General features: G+C 35.4%; 2 protein-coding genes, 1 long non-coding RNA gene and 1 pseudogene across 3 annotated transcripts; 1 reads left to right on the forward strand and 3 right to left on the reverse strand.

The window, feature by feature from the left end:
- Positions 518 to 8,544, forward strand: LOC107622777 (annotated as a pseudogene).
- Positions 2,315 to 3,586, reverse strand: LOC107622776. Its single transcript, XM_016324806.2, has 4 exons — positions 2,982 to 3,586; positions 2,837 to 2,894; positions 2,595 to 2,716; positions 2,315 to 2,469 (listed from the first exon to the last, which is right to left on the reverse strand). The coding sequence occupies exons 1-4, from the start codon at positions 3,095 to 3,097 to the stop codon at positions 2,316 to 2,318; spliced, it is 450 nt and encodes a 149-aa protein (XP_016180292.1). The 5' UTR covers positions 3,098 to 3,586; the 3' UTR covers position 2,315.
- LOC107623313 (regulatory-associated protein of TOR 1) lies at positions 9,419 to 11,523 on the reverse strand. Its single transcript, XM_016325526.2, has 2 exons — positions 10,508 to 11,523; positions 9,419 to 10,374 (listed from the first exon to the last, which is right to left on the reverse strand). The coding sequence occupies exons 1-2, from the start codon at positions 10,604 to 10,606 to the stop codon at positions 9,892 to 9,894; spliced, it is 582 nt and encodes a 193-aa protein (XP_016181012.1). The 5' UTR covers positions 10,607 to 11,523; the 3' UTR covers positions 9,419 to 9,891.
- On the reverse strand, positions 11,977 to 18,725 carry LOC107623314. Its single transcript, XR_001616412.2, has 7 exons — positions 18,465 to 18,725; positions 17,927 to 18,183; positions 17,727 to 17,816; positions 17,693 to 17,694; positions 13,725 to 13,846; positions 13,171 to 13,234; positions 11,977 to 12,091 (listed from the first exon to the last, which is right to left on the reverse strand). It is a non-coding gene; the product is annotated as an uncharacterized LOC107623314 (long non-coding RNA).

Genomic DNA, 19,595 nt, shown 5'->3' on the forward strand with positions numbered 1-19,595 from the left:
GTGCTGGCTTCCCGACTGCGCGACCTTGTCTTGACCGTGGCAGCTCTGTCACCGACGCGCTGCCTCCGTCTTCCGCTCCGGCCGCTGCCACCGACCTGCAACTCCTTGCCGCTGCTCTCTACCGACGAAGCCACGAAGGAGGTTCGACGCAAGCTCAAGAGAAGACAGAATAGACGCAAGAAGTCACACAAGCAAGTCTCTTGTCTTTTTCGTTATTAGTCTTTTCGTATATCAAGGGAATACAAGCGCTCTCTTGTCTTTTCGTTATTAGTCTTGATGCAACCAGATGGTAAAGTTAATAGTGTAATACGGTTCAATCTTGGTTTCATCTACCGTAACCTTTTGTACGATTATTCTTTCTTATCTTCTTGAAATATATATTATCGTTTAGCACAAGAAATGAACGTTATCCGATAGCTCACCAGGACCCACTCACCCACCAGGACCGGACGACCCACGCTAAACGCTCAACGCTCCCTGACTCCCACCACGGCTGGACGACCCGCGACCCGCGACCGACACACGACGCCCTGTTCCTTTCTTGCTACTGATCTGCTCTGCTCTGTTCTGGCATTTAGTTCTAGGTATTAATTTTTTTAAACTATAATTGTTGAATAATTCTTGTTACTTGTTAGTTAATCTGTGAACCTTGCTGTTGTTACTGGTTGAATAATTGCTGAATAATTGTTGTTAGTTAATCTGTGGACTTGTTACTGAATTGAATAATTGTTGAATAATTTTGACTGTTGGAGACTTGAGATTAATGGGTTGGAGTGAGTTGCTGTGGTTTACTGTGATTTTGTAATTGGATTGTATTGTTGTGATATTGTATTGTTGTTGGATTTTTTTTCAACTAAGAAACACCTAAGGCTATTGGGTTGTTAAAATTGTGCTTAAATTTTGCTAAAATTGTGATTAGCTGAAAATATTATTAATCTTTATTGAAATTATGCTGAAAATTTTGCTAAAAGTTTGTTAGAATTTTTATTTGTTCATTATGAGTAGAAGGAGGGGTTTAGAATAGTTCTTCTGCAAGGAGAAAGGGATGAATATATTTTTCTATTGATAACTTCAAATACACATTCCAGTAGTTGACTTATTGGGAGAGAAGAGAGCCATGAGAATGGATCTTACACAACAAGGATTAAAGGTAGAGAATGCAACGGTTGGGCCTTTAGGGTCTGCACTTTTTGACTCTGCTGTTTCCATTTTTTCTGCTCACAATAAGTATGCTTTGTTCAAATAGCAGGATACTGGAATTCATTGATTTGGGAGGTGAAATGTGGAGAGATGTTTGGCATGCTTTTATAAGTGAAATTATAGCGTTACACAAGTTCTCACATGAATATGGACCTTGATTATGACCAATCTTTTGTTATAGAAAAAATAATTTTTTCATCTTTGTTTTTAACAAAAAAATAGATGAATTGAATTAACTAGATAAGTAGATGATTGAATATTTATTATTGGTATGCTTGATAAATTGTGCCAATTATGCGTTACTTCTTCTTAGGGTGATTTTTTTTCCTTCTTCTTGTTCTTTCTTGTATTAATTATTCGATGCCACTGTCGCAACGTCGTTCTCCTCCATCGTGCAGCCACGCTTGAGCTTCGAAACCACCGTCGCCGGCCTCGCCTTCTGCCTCCGTCGCGCAGCCACTGTCTTGACGGTGCCAGTTCTGTTCCATCGCGTCAGCCCTTTGGTTGTGCCCTGTTCCTTTCTTGCTACTGATCTGCTCTGCTCTGTTCTGGCATTTAGTTCTAGGTATTAATTTTTTTAAACTATAATTGTTGAATAATTCTTGTTACTTGTTAGTTAATTCTACAATGAAGTGGCTTGCCAATGAGTTTTGGAAATGTGTTGCCTCTCAATTCTTCTGAATCTCTCTTGGTTCTATAATGGTAGTACTTTTTGCGTGTACAACTTGCAATTCACTACTTTCTTGTGTGATTAAATTTTGGGTGACTATTTTTCGTAACAATTTAGTCAAATATATCAATTCAATCTATCGATTTTCACTTATAATCTTCGTGTAAAGATGGCAACTATGATTACTTAAACTAACATAATTTTGAAGCTTTTGGATTTTTAGCAAATTTTGCAGCACATAAATTTTGCAGAACACCATTGAACCTTATTACAAGTTAGCATACATAGTACTCAGAATAGGACTAGGTGATGATTAAGGAGGACATATGCTTGAATTGTTACAATTGTGTATATTACATTCAACACAGATTTACATATATTAAACTCCAAACTAGCTAAAAAATTTTGCTTAGAAGCAATAATAGTTTTCTATTATTCCCAAGTTTTAAGATGCTGAGTGGCTTTGGAACAGTTGTGTGGCTGTTTTCCCCATGATCCACTCCAAATCAGTTGGAGAAAGAGATGCCTTATTGGCAATTAGATTGACAGCTTCTTTGGCCTCTTTGTAACCACATTCAGGAACAACAAATGGAAAATCACTGCAGAAAGATGTGTGATTTGAGATTTGTCATATGATTTGGTCACATGAATAAAACCCCCTCATGAATTTGCCAATTCTGGTTGTTTTTTTTTTACAAAGTTCAATGGTTTTAAGGTAGTTTACCTGCCCCACATTACACAGTTAGCACCAAAGCTAGAGACAATTTGAGACAAGAGAGTTGACAAATCCAGATAAGGGTGTTTTTCTCTTGAAACTCTGAAAAGAGCACTAAATTTCACATACATTTATTCAAAGTAAAAGGATTAGAAGATTCATTTCCAAAACCTTATATTGTCAATATTTAAATTTCTTCTTATGTAAAAGGTTTGGGGATTATGTTCATGAAGAAACTATCAGGCACTTACTTGAGGGAATCTAGATAGATTTAAGAGCCTAGAAAAGATAAGCTGTTCTTGATCAGTTCTGCAATGTGATATTCACTAAATTCATAAATAAGATTCCATTTTCTTTGTCATTGCAAGAGTGATTATACTATATTAAATATCTCACAGTGGTGGTTTGCAGAAGGCCAAGTGATCAAGTATCACAATTGTTGAGGAAAATTCTGTGCACAGTTGTTCAATTTCTGAAATATGCAAATCAAGCCCCTGAAGTTGTTGAACCATAGTCTTTTAGTTTCATCAAATTAATCATTGGTCACAACTGAAAATATTTACACAAGTTCTCACATGAATATGGACCTTGATTATGACCAATCTTTTGTTATAGAAAAAATAATTTTTTCATCTTTGTTTTTAACAAAAAAATAGATGAATTGAATTAACTAAATAAGTAGATGATTGAATATTTATTATTGGTATGCTTGATAAATTGTGCCAATTATGCGTTTCTTGAAATTGGTATGCCTCTCCTAGATTCTGAATAGTTCGATTCATGTTTCTGATTTTGATAATTTGAGTAGTTTATGAAGCATAGATCACTGTTATTGCAAATGATTTGGGACTGCTTTTGAGGTAGTTGAGACCTGAATGGCAAGAACAAGTTACTAAACCAAGCATAATAGCATCTCAGCTTGCCAGTTTGAACAGAATTCTTGAGTTTCAGTATTTCCTAATTATCTATTCTTCATTAATTTTTTATGATGTCCTGGTTCATTTCAGGGTTGCAAAAGCTTTCCTTTCTAAACTTGGAAGGGTGCCTTGTAACAGCTGCATGCTTGGATTCTCTTGCAGGTTTAATTGCTTGATATACTTTTATGCTTATTATGTTGCTGATCTAGACAATTGGTCGCTTTATTATATTTCCTAGAAACAATACAACTATACAACTACTAAACCTATAAACCAGCCAACATATTTAAGGATAAGAAGAGAAAAAGATGATACTTTTATTTGCAAAATAAATAACTTGAGTGGTTTATACACTCTGCTGTACAAATGTTATCCTCAATTATCAATACAACCTAGGATATTATCATATTGCAATCTCAAAATTGCATCACCAAAATTAATAATGAATGAAAGAATGATTAGAGAGAACTCAATAAAGGCAAGCTCAAGCAGGAAGATCATTCTAACATTACAATGCACCCTTGAATTCTTCCAATTTGCCCTCGAACTACAGGAAGATCAAAGAGTTCTAGCAGCAGTCCCACTGCTTCCCTCCTCTCATATGCATCTCTTGTTAGAGACTTCACCACTGGTGATAAAAACTCGGTTTCTGCCATCCTCTCCTGCACAGTACTATTACAAAAGATAACTAAGTAATTAACAACAACAAATACAGTCAATTTCACAAGAAATGTTGCCTTATTTTCAGAATTCTACCTTTGTCTCATCTTTTTCAACAGCTTTTTGAGCCTTTTATATATATAATTTATCATTTTGTTTCTTGTTTCTATATTTTTTTATTATTTTTAGGTGTTGACCTTGATCATCTGCCACATGCTAATGATTTATATCCTTTTTTGTGTTTCATGCTTGTGTTTGTGTTTTATGTTGAGATGAAATATTGAGTGTAAAAATTGCATATCTTTTTCATCCCCAAAAAGATAAATAAATAAATTTGGTGTTTTGGGTGATTTTGTTCATGTTGATGTGAAAATTTGGTTAGTTGAATTATCTGGGACATGAAGCATATTGTTGTTCTTTGATTTCTTGTTTCTTTTTCTCTTCCTTTTTATCCTTTTTTTTTTCCAAAAACAAAAATATTATGATTACTTCTATTTTGTTTCCTTTTAGTTGTTCTCAAAATGCAACAATAATTTGTAACCTTAGTTTCCTTTCTGGTTTGTGGATGAATTTCCAAGCTAATTTGTCAAATTGCTTCTTTCTCCCTAACCCGCCTTCCTGTATTTATCTCCTTCCACCATATTAGTCTTTGTGAAGAAAAAACATTTGTATTTTTTGCTGAATCATTGATGAGTAGCACATGCTTAATTTCTCAGGCAGCCTAAAGATGTGGTTAAAGCTGTGAAAAAGAGAATACAACATAAGAGCACTAAAGTTCAATTACTAGCTCTCACGGTACCAAAAGTTCAACTTGATTGTTTCTGTATTCTGTTGTACCTGATGTCAAATTTATTTGTTTTGGAGCTTGATTTATGGTTTCTGATTTTCTTTCTTCTGGCTTTTGGAGACAATGGTGAAGAATTATGGTGATCAGGTCCAGTTTCAAATTGCTGAGAGGAACATATTGGATGAGATTATCAAAATTGTAAGGAAGAAGGTAAGGTGGTGTCAGATAGAAACTTGAGAATCATTCTTATTTAAGTTGCATATGTGATTTCACTTGTGCATTATTGACCCTTGGTGAGTGTGTATTTATTGCTATGAACTAGTGGTCTATTAGTAAAATTGATCCATCAATATGATGTAGTTTGATTCAGTTGCCAAATAATTTGACATCAACTTAATTCACTTCTCTTTCTTGTCTTATTGGCTCAAATATTAATATTTCTGGTCGTATTTCATAGCAAAGTAAAAAGCTCCTATTGTTCAGGTTTTGCTCTTTGGATTAATTGATCGACCAAAACATAGATGATGTACACCTATCCAAACAATCTTAGTATTGATGCTATTTGGATGTAGGATGATATATCCAATCAATCAACATCTTGGAGGCAACTTGAATTAATGCTGTTTAACTGTGGTTAATCTTGTCTAATTTGAAATTCATTTGATGATAATTTAGGCACATATGCAAGTGAGGGATAAAATTTTAGTATTGCTGGACTCATGGCAAGAGGCATTTGGCGGGCCTGGTGGAAAGTATCCTCAGTGCTATTGGGCATATGAGGAATTGAAGGTAACTATATCAACAGAGTTTCTTGAAAAAGTCTTATCATGCCTCGTTATAGTTGTACATGCAGAGCTGAATGCTAGACTGAAAATTGATATTAACTTGACATTTTGGGGGTATTTCCTCTCTTCTATTTCATGGTTGGGTTATATAACTTTTACAAAGCTTAGCATGGATTGTTCCCCTTGCTAAACCTATTATTATTCCCTTCGATGCAATCAATTTACATTTCAAATGTAGATGGCATTGATATATGTAAGGCCAACTGCCAAAGGTACATTTAATTAATAATTGAATGACCTTTATATCATATCCATCACACTCTCTTGGACCTTATAAATGGCAGCGAACGGGAGTAGTGTTTCCAAAGCGTTCTTTAGATGCGTCTCCAATATTTACTCCACCTCCTACCCATCAAGCTTCAGGAAGTATGCATGCTGGATATGGGATGCCAAACGGTTCTTCAAAAACACTTGACGAAACAATGGCAACAGAGATAGAAACTGAGGTGAAATTTCAATTTTTTCACTATGTTGCCAACCGCTGGTGCTGACCTCTGTCACCAGACTTGTGTAAACTAAAATATCTCTCCTTTTTCCTTGTCTTCTTTTATTTTTTTTATAATTCATAGTTTGTCAAGCTAGGAATCCATGCGCCATGTTATGGACCTGTTGAGTGACATGCTTCAAGCTGTGAATCCTAGTGACTGTACGGTACGTTGGATGATATCTTGGTCTTGCTGAATTATCTCAGGCCACAGTAAGCTAAATTTATTTTGTTTTATGCTTAGCAGGCTGTAAAAGACGAAGTAATTGTTGATCTTGTTGATCGCTGTCGCACCAACCAGAAAAAAATGATGCAGATGCTAACAACAACTGGGTTAGTTCCAACACCTGTCGACTGCTTTATGAACTCTGCATGTCCACAAGATGTGTGGAATAATCCTAGTTTTCTTTCAGGGATGAGGAGCTTCTTGGACGAGGCCTTGAACTAAATGATAGTATTCAGAGTTTGCTTGCAAAACATGATGCAATTGCTACAGGGAATCCCCTTCCAATTCAACGTGCAGGTTCCAGCACTCCACCAGGTGAAGTTCTGCCAGATGAAGCTAACTCAAATTTCAATCAAACTGATGTGCGGAGCCCCAGCCATCAGACTGACATGAAGAGCCCAAGCCGCAGTCCCGTAGAGTCTATTTCAACGCCTAAAGCTAGCCCACCAGCCCCTCTCTATTCTCAAACTTCGGGATTGAGTGATGAAGAGGAAGAAGATGAATTTGCACAGCTAGCTCGAAGGTCAGCTAGGACTAATCATTTTGATTTATATTTTAATTGGCATGGGTTTTGGAAAGTCAATTTCTTCCCTGTTGCAATTGTGATGTGAAAATAGGAAGCATGAGTGTTATATAATCTTGGACATGCATTTTGGTCTATGGTGCCCTGGAACAATTCAGGAAAAATGAATTGGTTCCATTTTTTAAACCAATTATTGATTCAGCATGAAATTTTTACCACTTATGCAGACATTCTAAGACACAGTGGGCGGCGTCAATGAGTGTGACGTCACATGTGGCAGATTCCTCAACTACTGTCCCATCCAATGCATTAGCTCTTCCCGATCCACCTGCACCAGTTTGTACTGGAAAGGATCAGGACATTATTGACTTGCTGAGCCTCACTTTGTCCCTCACACCATCGACTCCACAGGAAAATTATACGTCATCAGCGACCTATGTCGAAGGAATGCATCAAGCAGCCAATCCATCCACAACAGAGGGGTATTCTAATGCTCCCCAAACATATCCTGGGAATAAGCAATACAACAGTTATGTCGCGCCATGGGCTAGGCCTCAATCGCCGTCGGAACCTCAAGTCCAGTCACAGCAACAGATGTATCAACCCCAGTCTCAGTCCTGCCCCCAGTCTGCGACCCCACCCTCGTATGAATCCGAACAATCACTGCATAATCAACCACCTCAGTTTCAGCAATCACAACCGTTCCAACAACAAAATCAGCCACCTTTGCAGACCCCACCCTCGTATGAATCCGAACAATCACTTAATAATCGACAAACTGAGTTCCAGCAATCACAACCATTCCAACAACAAACTCAGCCACCGTTGCAGTCCCAGCATCCTCAATATAGCGCTTCACCACAGTATCAACCCTCACACGCACATTTGCAACCCCAACCCCAACATTTCCAGGGTCAGGTCCGATCCCCACCCCAACCACAGTTACAATCTCCACCACAGCACTTTCAAGCTCCACCACAGCAGCAACGATTTCAAAATCAGCACATTCAGTACCCGGGAAGTTACCCTCCACCACCATGGACCTCAAGCCCTCAACACCGGGTTATCCCAACTATCAAAACCAAAACCATTTATCTCCTACCAATTCGTTCTCCAATCCTCAAGCCAACACAACAGGGCCTTTTACATTTCCTTCGAATGGTGCTGGATCTGCTGTGGGGGCAAATTTCGGCCAAAGGAGCCCAGGCAGTACTGGCAGCGGACAACGGCCCTTTATTCCATCTTACAGACTATTTGAAGATTTGAATGTTTTTGGAAACACAGATGGAAGGGTGAAGATGACTGGTAGTGGAACGTCATCCGGCATGTCAGGTACAATGGGACCTGGCATGGTTGGAGGGCGCAAGTGAAGTTCTATTATTGTAAAAAGCATGCAATGTTGATATGGTTTATACCTGTTTTTTTTTTCCTATTTATTTTAAGGTTATGTAAGTTATTTAGATTGATTCAGCTGCAGTTTCCTACTTATGAGTAGATCATAAAGTCATTAGTTTTCAGTGTTCCCTCAGACGATAGACTCCGGAGCATTCTTTGATAAAAGATTTCTTTCTGGTAATGGTTTCATTTTTAAGATTTATTGATCTTTGACCACTATAATTGGCACGGAAATTTTTAACATTTGTGCATATTGAGAGCATTCACCTTAATTTCAATCTCAAATGTGTTGAATTCTTTTTGGGTGTTTTGAACAGATGCTAATTACGTGCGTATAACATTCTTTCTATACACAGCTAACTGTTGTACGTGTTTATTTTTCTAGCTTTCGTTAGAATTGCTACGCAACATTTTGAATAAGCAACAAATCATTCAACGGTGCCGTCCTGATACACTGCGCGAGTGCTTGAAACTCACCATTGCTATGTCAAACTCATCACTTCAGCTAAGGTTACTTCTTTAGAGGCAGAGGCAGAGTCTACCCCTGACAAGTTGCGACTTGCCATTGTGCAATTCCATGTCATGTATCGTCTGTCAGCTGACATGGACCCAGGTAGCTCCAATAACTGGCTACACAACTAAAGCCACCACAACGGTCAATGGTAGGTAACCATGAACTAATTAACAACAACCAAGTGAAGGCTAATTGTACTATTGTATCAATTCAAACTCGATCATTAACACCTCAATAAGTTGATCTTTAAAAGCTTAAACTGAAATGAAATTTGACACATTTGGCTCGTTGGTTGGTAAGCTGATTTGGTTACAAAACAATAAACAAAAATCTATAATCTATTGTGTAATGACATGCTATTAGATTACTTATAGTCATACCGTAATGTTACTAGATGAAAATTAAATTAGACTATCGATTCTCTATGCAGTGTAAACAGTGAGATTTTGGGTACTAGAAGATGCCAACACGGCAGCTAAAAATTCTGAAATTTTAGTCTCGTACTAAAACAGCACACTGGCTCAAACTTGAATGAAATTACACCATGGCAAGGTTTCCCCGAATTCGAAGATTATATTTGAGTGAATATGCCTCAGTTCTCAGCAGTCACACCACCCACAGCAAACTAAATTACATATTCTGCTAACAATTTACAAATTAAAGGCGGATTGGGATATAACACAACATTGGAATGGAAAATAATAATAAACAAAATTATTTACACACATTTACGAAGATCATATTATTTGACAAAGCCTCCAATAAATACGCATGATTACTCCCAGTCAGGTGCAGCCCTTCTAACATGGAGCCCTTCTAACATGGAGGCTAATGAATGAGTTGCATACACTACCAGCAATTCAGCAGAAATTCACCTTACCAGTATGTTTCAGATTTATTCACAGCGGCAATGAAGCGTAGTAACAGGTTTTAATTACCCAACCACCAAACTATCTCATTGGCCGAGGTATTGCATGATCATCCAACAGCAAGAAATAAGCATGGCTTTCCTTAGACATGTATCATGCACTCTTCTGAGCTGGAGACAACCAATGAAATCAAGAGAAGGGGGGTGAGGGACAACAACTGTAGATTCATCTTGCTTGAGTGTTTTCATCAGCATAGATACAGACACATGCATCTGCAGTACCAGCAGCAAGCAAGACTTGGTATGGGTGGAAATTAAGGCAGCTGACAGACCCAATTTTCTGAGCCATAAGGGTAGGACTGGATAGTATCGAATAGTGCCTAGTTGATCTCCTTCAAGGCTGAAAACTTTAATAAGTTGCTTGGCTGAGCCACTGGCAATGATTGGAGCGTGTCTACGTACAGCTAAAGCTGTGAGTGGGCCCCGGTGAGCTTCAATGGTAAGATAGGCGCTACTATGATTTCTTATATCAAGGAATTGAATATCTCCAGCCTGAGAAGCACTAACAATCTAAAGAGGAACACAAATACAACATAATTTCATCATCCTTTTCATATCAAATCCATAGATTGTTATTGAATTCCTACCAAGACGGACACCATTATATGAAAAAGAAAGCAAAAATTAGTAAAGATCATCTTACCTTTCCTGGGTCTAGTCCAGGTTGAAAGCCAATCCCCACCACCTTTTCTACTCTCTGTGTATGTGGTTGTAATCCACAGATAAGCCTAAGAAGCAACATTGTCAGTAGCCATAGTTAGAAAAACAGTAACTATAGTCAGATTTATACAAGATTGCAGTGATTATATAGCTGATAAATGACTATAATTCTGAGTAATGTTCTCAGTGCTAACAACAACAGCATAAGTGTTCCTATGAACTTGAAGCATGTCCTTAGCAAGATCAATGGCTATAACTCCTGCACTACAACCCATAGCACCCAAATTGAAGCTTCTAATGTTACCCCTAAGCTTGTACTTGTTCACAATCATTGCAGAAAGTGAAGGAGTTGGGTTAAACAAACTGCAATTCACAACAAGAACACCAATATCCTTAGGCTTAATCTTTGTATTAGCAGAGAGATTATCCAAAGCACCAAACATAACATTCTCAGCTTCTTCTCTTGCAGCAGCCATGGAAGGAGTTGGAGGGATATGATGCATGGCTTCGGGTACATACTGACCGTGGAAGTCTAAGGTTTTTTTCTTGGTTGAGCTTCTGCTCTTTGAACTCGAAGGAAGGAAACTGGAATGGAGATGGGTTTTTCTACTGAGCAGTCTGAGAAGAGGGGGGTAGAATCGTGACGGAGACAGAGGCCAGGCGACGAACACAACTCAGAAGACGGTGGTGGGTTGGAAGAATCTGCGACGACCAGACGAAGACGATGGTGACTGAGCGCCCGACGGACGGCGGCAGGAGCGCGATGGAGCAGATGAATACCAGGAACTGACGCGCCGAGGTCGAGGAAGAAGAAGCTGCGATTCTTGAAGGAGGATGAAGCACGGACGACCAGACGACGATGGTATGCCTGAGAGCGACGAACGGCGGCAATTCTTGTGGCGGTGGTGGAGAAGCTAGGGTTTAGGGGAGAAGCTGTTAAGACAGGGATATTCAAAAAGTATCTTGTGGCGGTGGTGGAGAAGCTAGGGTTTAGGGGAGAAGCTGTTAAGACAGGGATATTCAAAAAGTATTTTTGTCTAATCAAATAAAGGAAGGATGTTTAAGTTTTTTCATTAAAATTAAATAAAATTTATTTTTTATTTTTATTTAATTAAAAGGGTGTTTTAGTAAAAGTGGTGATATATTATATATTTAAAAAAGAAAAAATTAAATGCTGACGTGGAAAATAAATTCCACTTGTTTAATTGTTATTTGTCCACATTTTAAACGTATCGGTACGTATTAATTTATCATCGTACCGTAGCAAACACCTATATATAAACTCCAACATGGAATGATTTAAAACTGAAGCTATGATAATTCAATTATTTCCATTTAAAGATGAAAAAAATAGCATATTTTCAAGTGAACTTCTCTAACTTATTATATTAAAGGTTCACAATTTAATTTAGTATTGAAAGAAAGATCTTTAGTTGTAGTTGAAAAAGAAAGAATATGAAATTTATCTCCTAAAGCAACAAAATGAAAATCATTATGGTCACTTCCAAAATTTTCAAGGGCAGTAGCAAATGTCACGTCCCTTTCATATGTGCCTCCTAATCCTTTTCTGTAAAAGTTTAAAAAACATCAATAACTTTTCAGCACCATACTAATGTTCTTAAATTTCATATTAATTAAGGTGTGATATCACCTCTTCTACATGCAACTATGGCAAAATAAATTATACATGATGACACAATGTAATGTAAATTATAGTGTTATAACACAATCAACCAATATATCATGCAAATATGCACTCTATTCAATTATTGTTTATTAATTGAATTTAAAACTAAAAAATAAAGCAAAATACGAACGGCGACCAAATTATAAGTTAATTTTCATTTAACTAATTTTATAATTTGGAGTTTGGACACTAATTAATACTTTATTCATTCATTTTTTATCATTTTGCACTAAGAATCTTAGAATCACTAATGAAGAGATACAATTAGAATAATTTTCGATATTTTTATAAACTAAAAGCATAATGATACTTCAACAATAAATTAAAAGCATAATTCTTTCTCATGACATGTGAAGAGTATAATTAGACTAACAATTTGCTGACCAAACACATACATAGAGAAAAAGACTAATATCCCATAAAAAACGAAACCATTACAATTTTGTTATACATGCATATCAAGGAGAAACTCCCAAAAATACCTCTTCTATGGTAGTGGCAATATCAAATCTCTATACAATTCATTCAGTGAATTTTATAGAATCTTTGATGCCGGAATAATTTGACTGACAACAACTAATATTATTTGGAAGGGAAAGTACTTTTTAATTAACCATAGTGTTAAACAACTAATATCAGAAATTGTTCAAGTGAAATTAATAGTCTTTTGTAAGGATTTTCAGGTGAAAATCTCAACATATAAAACTACTCATTCATCTAAAAATATGTAGCTACTATATGTTTAATATGCAGCTAAAATCTCTATCACTTAATAATATTCCTTTTTTTTTAATTAATTAATTATTTGAATATAAATTCAATCTATAATTGAAAATTCACAACTAAAATACAGTATAAATAACACCAGATCACAGGGTAGCAATTATTATACTTAAAATCCAACAATAAATTACCATAATTCAATTAAACTTTCAAATTTTAAAGGTAAAGAGTAATACTTAGAGGAATGTATCTTGCAAGCTCCTATACACTGAATTGAAACCCATTATCAACGAAAATTATCTGCAAAATTTGTGAAAAAAAAGTGGGTTAAACATGATGAAGAGGAGAATAATTTTAATAACGATAATAGAATCATGTGATAATGAAATTACAGATAGAGATACACAAAATACACAAAAAAAAAATAAGTGATCAAAACCCAATGATTGCAAGATTACAGTTCACAATTTATTCAAATCATCCATTTGCAAAATTCACTCATAAATCCTAAAAGAACCTCTTCATCCCACAAAAAATGACCATGCAGACAGAAAACACAGAACACAGAATAAAAAGAGCATCTTTTTCCCATAAATTGAAAAGTTCTTTTATCTTTTAATTAAAAATCTTAAAAGTTCTTTCCCTCCATCAATAAGTAGGACACAACTATAACCCATTAACTACAATTATTAGGAGGCTAAGGTAACACAACCATATGATGCTAGATCTCAAATGAAAAAATAACTCTTAGATATTACTAGCTAATATAGCAAGCAATATCGATACCTACCAATTTGATTGGAGACATTGCAAGCTCCTGCCTCTTTAATGAGGCTACTTTTGCTCTCTAAAATCTCAATGAGATCCTTAAGAAAACTAAACTCTAGTGACATGGAATTTGCATCATGAAATCTGTAAATGAAATTCATGATACAAATATTTCTGTTAGTATCAAATACCAAAATGTAAATATAAAATAGTAAAGTAAACTACAAATTGATTTTTTCAAAAAACGTAAAATCAGAAATCAAACAGCCAATTTATAAGTTTTTTATGCCATTTCAAGTAGTAAACTACAAATTGATCTTCTATCTAGATATAATTAATATCAAACAGAAGATACAAATTCTAATCCCATGAATAAAGGCTAAACTTGCACTAACCCAACGGCAAAGAAAATTATGGTGGCAAATATTCAGTAGAAGGCATTTTTGTTAGAAGGAAAACATATGTTCTATATGGGTTAGTGCAAAAAGTTTCTGTTTCATAAATCTATTTTATCTTTTAGTTTTTAATTTAGGGATAAGTACTTTTTTCGTCCCCAAGGTCTGTGGTCAAAATCAAAATTGTCCCTGATCTTTTTTTGTTATTAAAATCATCCTCAACGTTACAAAACGCTTTAAAATCGTCCTTTTCCGAATTTTTGGACCAAAATACCCTCATCATCATCATTCTCCTCTTCACCTTCCTCACCACCACCACCACCCACTCCCTCACCGTAACCCTCCACCCCTCACCCCCTCACCATAACTCCCACCCCCTCACTGTAACCAGAAATCAACCGAACCTCTTTGGCAAAAAAAAATCACAAAAAAAAAAGTAATCACTTGCAATAGATCCTCATGGAAATTCAAAACCCAGGCAGAAGTTCTTTTCCTCAATTGAATCCAAACCAACAATCAAAACCGACTTAAAGCCACAGAAAAATTATTGAACAATAATCCAGAAAAAATACTGTTCATGGTCATCATCATCATCATCATCAACAGAAAATTCAAGCAACATTCACTTTGAAGAAGAAGAAGAAAAAAAAAGAAGAAGAAGCGGTGGTGCGGTGGTGCGGTGCGGTGGTGCGGCGATATGGTCCAAAAAAATAGAAAAGGACGATTTTATAACGTTTTGTAACGTTGAGGATGATTTTAATAACAAAAAAAGGTCGGGGATGATTTTGATTTTGATCCCAGACCTTGGGGACGAAAAAAGTACTTATCCCTTTAATTTATGAGCAAAAAATTGTTCACGCTAAAATAGAACATGATAATATTTGATCACGTTAAAATAAAACAGTAGAAACATCACATAATATTTTTCAGTATCTCTTACAAAATTGAGATGCTGTGAGAAGCTTAATGACAAAGGGAGCATAATTTTAAAAATTAGTGGCAGACTAACTCATGATGTGAGAAACATTACATAAGTTGTACCTTTCATACCATCAACTATTTTAATAAGTCTTTCTTCTAATTATTATAGCTACAAAAATAAAATGTGTCCTAAATTACTAATTAAAAAGATTTTACAATTGTCTTTAAATTGCATTGTCCAACAATAAAATTGGTAACTATAATAAGAAACAAATTACATAGTTTAATCTATATAATTTATGCTTAATGAGATGAAATGAGCATGCGAGATTGTTACAATGTTATTCTTGCTAAAAACATAAAATTTTTTTAACATATTTGCATATAATCACCGAAGGATGAATCTAATACTTACTTCGAATTAGTTCTTTTTGGAAAGGTGTGTAAACATAACATTAAATAGAAATAGTTAAAAAATAACAAAACACAAATTATCAACACATTGAAAATCATGTTTAAATTTTAAAAAACTAATTAAGGAAAAGAGGCCAATGCAACAACTTATATAAATGGACCATCACCTCACCACCGTTTTCATTAAACTCCCAGGCCCAATTGTTTTTCTTCCATTATTTTTCCATAACAAAACAATATTTAGAATGCAATCATTATAAAAAATTCAAATAAAACAAAGAGAACCAAAGATATATACCTCTTCTCACCTTCAGAAAGTGGCTTTTTTTTGGTGGTGCAAGGTCTTGTCTAATTCATTCACAACCATATTTACTGACAACAGCAACATTCAGTGAATTTCGTAAACATGATTTTAGTTCCTAGTTATCTGCTACCACTGCAAAAAAAATAAAAATTAGATCACATAAATTTTCTAAAATTCAATATACAAACCCTAAAATCACAATGAAACCATCTCATCAAACCATTGTATTTTTAAGCTGCTCCTGTTCATCAAAATTCAATTTACCTAAGTTTACCTTAACATTGTTAGCATTAGCTTGCCATTTGTCTTCATATCAGCATTCAGAATTTCACCCAGTTTAAGAACATGTATAAAAAACCAGCTTTATTTTTGCTAAGAATTGTGTTCATTGTTAAAGAGTTTCAATTTTTCAAAGAGTATTTGCCTAACATCAATGTCGCAAGATTTTAAAAGAAAGTTATCAAATTTGCCGTATCCAAGAACAAATAACACCTTTTTACCATCTAAGCCACTACTAAAGTTAGTGTGAAGCCAACAATTAATCATTGTGAAAACCAAAGTTCAATGAAATTGTATTTCTAAGAATTAAGAGGGTCAATAAAATATTAATATACGGAATTTCTAGCTGAGCATCTAAAAGAAAGAAGAAAAAGGAGCAAGCTAATCCAAAAAACAAAGGATCATAATGAAAAAGTTCAACATACTGTTTCAGATAAAAGAAAAGAAAATTATCCTTCCAACCCACATCTTATTGGTACAACTATGATAGAGTAAGATATATACTGAAACTTTTTTAACAAAGATTTGTATTTCTCTATCAAGTAAATACAAATAAAAGAACAGTCTGGTCTGATAAATTATACAAAATTGATATGAGAATTGATATGGAATTCTAAATTACATTTCTATCCAGAAAATTCTAAATCCTAAGCCTTTGCAACGAAGCATTAAGAACATCAATAATTCCATCAAAACTACCAAGCTTGGAACCCACTAGAGAGATAAAATTACTAAACTAACCTCTTCTTTTAAAGGAATCATAGACAATTTCAATAAGAAAATATTGCTTTGAACTTGTTATTTCTTAATTCAAACACATTAAAACACAAAGTAATTAGTGTGCTAGGTAAAATATTTATTTGACTACTATATTCTTGATTTAGCTACTTGATCTATTATACTTTATGCATACTCCTGCAGAATTCAGAATTTAAATTAATTCACCAATTTATGTTCATGAAATACATCAAATAGACTAAATAGAAATTAACAAAAATTAATTTCAATTCCTTACTTTATACTTTATCACTATATACATGTCCACTACCAAGCCCACTGATTAAAGAATCTATCATTTTACATGCATAAAGGAATAGATTACAATTCATAACATGTATAAACTTACAAAGCATATTCAAAATACAAAACCACTGCCCCATAAAATATTTTGGATACAGTAAATATTATGACTTGTAAAATCATCAGCATGTTCACATTATTTGTATAAAGTTATGTATGCATAAGTTATGACCATAGTCAAATTAAGTATACCAAAGCTAGTTCCTCAATGATTATATAGTTGTTTTTGTCCTTTTCAAAATGCTTATAGGAACACCGTGCATGTTGCTCCTACCTATCAAGTGCTTCAAGTTGATGAACACTGAGTGTAGCTGCACGAAACTCATCAAAATCTGTCCTTCTATAATGTAATGCATTAAGCTGCAACCCAAATTCATTTTAATCAGTGAGCACTATTGGTGCAAATGCTATTTATATAATGTATGGAAGCATTGGTATAGTTAAATCATAGAACTTACTGATCCAAAAAAATCAAGAATGCGTGACTCCATAGCATTTGTTGCGTTTTTCATCGAGGCCTGACCATGTCAAATTTGTGAGATGGCAAACACCATCATCTTAACCAAGTATATAAAAAGAATTTGAAACAAAACTAACCGCTTTGATGTTTTCTAGGCTAATGGTTCCATACTTCCATTTTTGTTTGGCTTCAAAAGTGTAAACTCCTCCTTTAAATAAAACAGTTCGTCTACAGTTAATGTCTTAGAGACTTAGACAGTGCCTGTGTTGGTGCCCATCAAAATAATATTCTGCTTAGTTATTGAGAAGCTTAATGTATAGTGGGATCATTTAAAAGCAGAAAGAATAACAAATAACAAAGAAAAGAAGTACCTAAAAATGCAATGCTTCAGTCACCTTCAATATTGGCAGCTGGTGTCCTGTCTGGTGCATCTGGCAGCCGTTTTTCATTACATTCAAGTTCAGAATCAGTCATGAGCAGCATGAAAAAAAAAGGATACCGCTTAGCTGTTGCACAATATCTTTAAGTGTGCTTTCTTCTTTTTTTCAATTTTAAAAGCTCAGCATCATCCTTAGCCAGAGCTGATTTAGCTTTTTCAATTTAATCCATCCAAAACTCGACACCATCTCTAAAGAAGGGCAAAGTGTGCAAAGTTAGGGCTAGGACTAGGACTTTCTACAGGTCGAAAATACACATTCTCTATCTTCTTTGTCAGTTACTGCTTTCATCACCAGCGAATTCCTCCTACTTTTTCAGTGGTGATATGTCTAGGTATTTTGAGCCACAAATTGATTTGTGTATACTCCACATCTGCCTCAATCACAGAGAAAAAGAGAGAAAGAGAGAGATAGAAGAAATCAAGTAATGATCTTATTTTTAAAATATGGATTTAAACGTTACACAACTAACCTCAAATTGATCACTCTGCAGAATGCCGCTTGATAGGTAAATGGACACGGTTCTACGGATCCAACAACGGCGGTGGCATCCATCACCGCCATCGCCTCATTTCTCTTCTTTTCTCTGTCGATCTAGCATCCTTCCCTATGACCGTGCCTGTCGTCCACCCTCTTCTCCTTCTTCCGTCGTTCTTTGTTTTTTCACCGTTATTTTGTTCTTCTCTTCTCTGCGACATCGAAAGAGGAAGTCTTTCCCTTGCTGGTGCCAACTACTCCCCCTTTCAAAACTTGCAGCGCGCTCTCTTTTATCTTCTCTTCTTGTTAACAATAACAATGTAGCTGCAAGTCCTAGAATAAAACCATTTCCAATTTGAATTTGAATCAAAATCCCACCCAATTACTTCTTTATTTGAAAATTGTCAGGTGTCCAATTTTTAGAGCAAATACTTGTCAATCACACACAGTTCCACATGTCGGGCATAGAACGCTCCACTTGTCGCTTACAGACCATTCTACTACTCTCCTATTATATATTAATAGAAGATTTTAAAATTTTTAAAATATGCATTTAAACGTTACACAACTAACCTCAAATGGATGCTTCCGCAGAATGCCGCTTGATAGGTAAATGGACAAGGTTCGACGGATCCAACAGCGGCGGTGGCATCCATCACCGCGCCGCCTCATTCTCTTCTTTTCTCTGTTGATCTAGCATCCTTCTCTGACCGTCCCTGTCGTCCACCCTCTTCTCCTTCTTCCGTATTCTTTGTTTCTTCACCGTTATTTTGTTCTTCTCTTCTCTGCGACGTCGAAAGAGGAAGTCTTTTCCTTGCTGGTGCCAACTACTCCCCCTTTCAAAACTTGCAGCGCGCTCTCTCTTATCTTCTCTTCTTAACAATAAAAATACAGCTGCAAGTCCTAGAATAAAACCATTTCCAATTTGAATTTGAATCAAAATCTCACCCAATTACTTCTTTATTTGAGAACTGTCAAGCGTTCAATTTTAAGAGCAAATACTTGTCAATCACACACAGTTCTACGTGTTGCTCACAGACCACTCTACTACTCTCCTATTATATATTAATTAATATATTAATATATTAATAGATAATTAATTAAAGTTATATATAAAAAACTTATC

The sequence above is a fragment of the Arachis ipaensis genome, chromosome B10 (assembly GCF_000816755.2).
Source record: "Arachis ipaensis cultivar K30076 chromosome B10, Araip1.1, whole genome shotgun sequence".
NCBI classification, from domain to species: domain Eukaryota; kingdom Viridiplantae; phylum Streptophyta; class Magnoliopsida; order Fabales; family Fabaceae; genus Arachis; species Arachis ipaensis.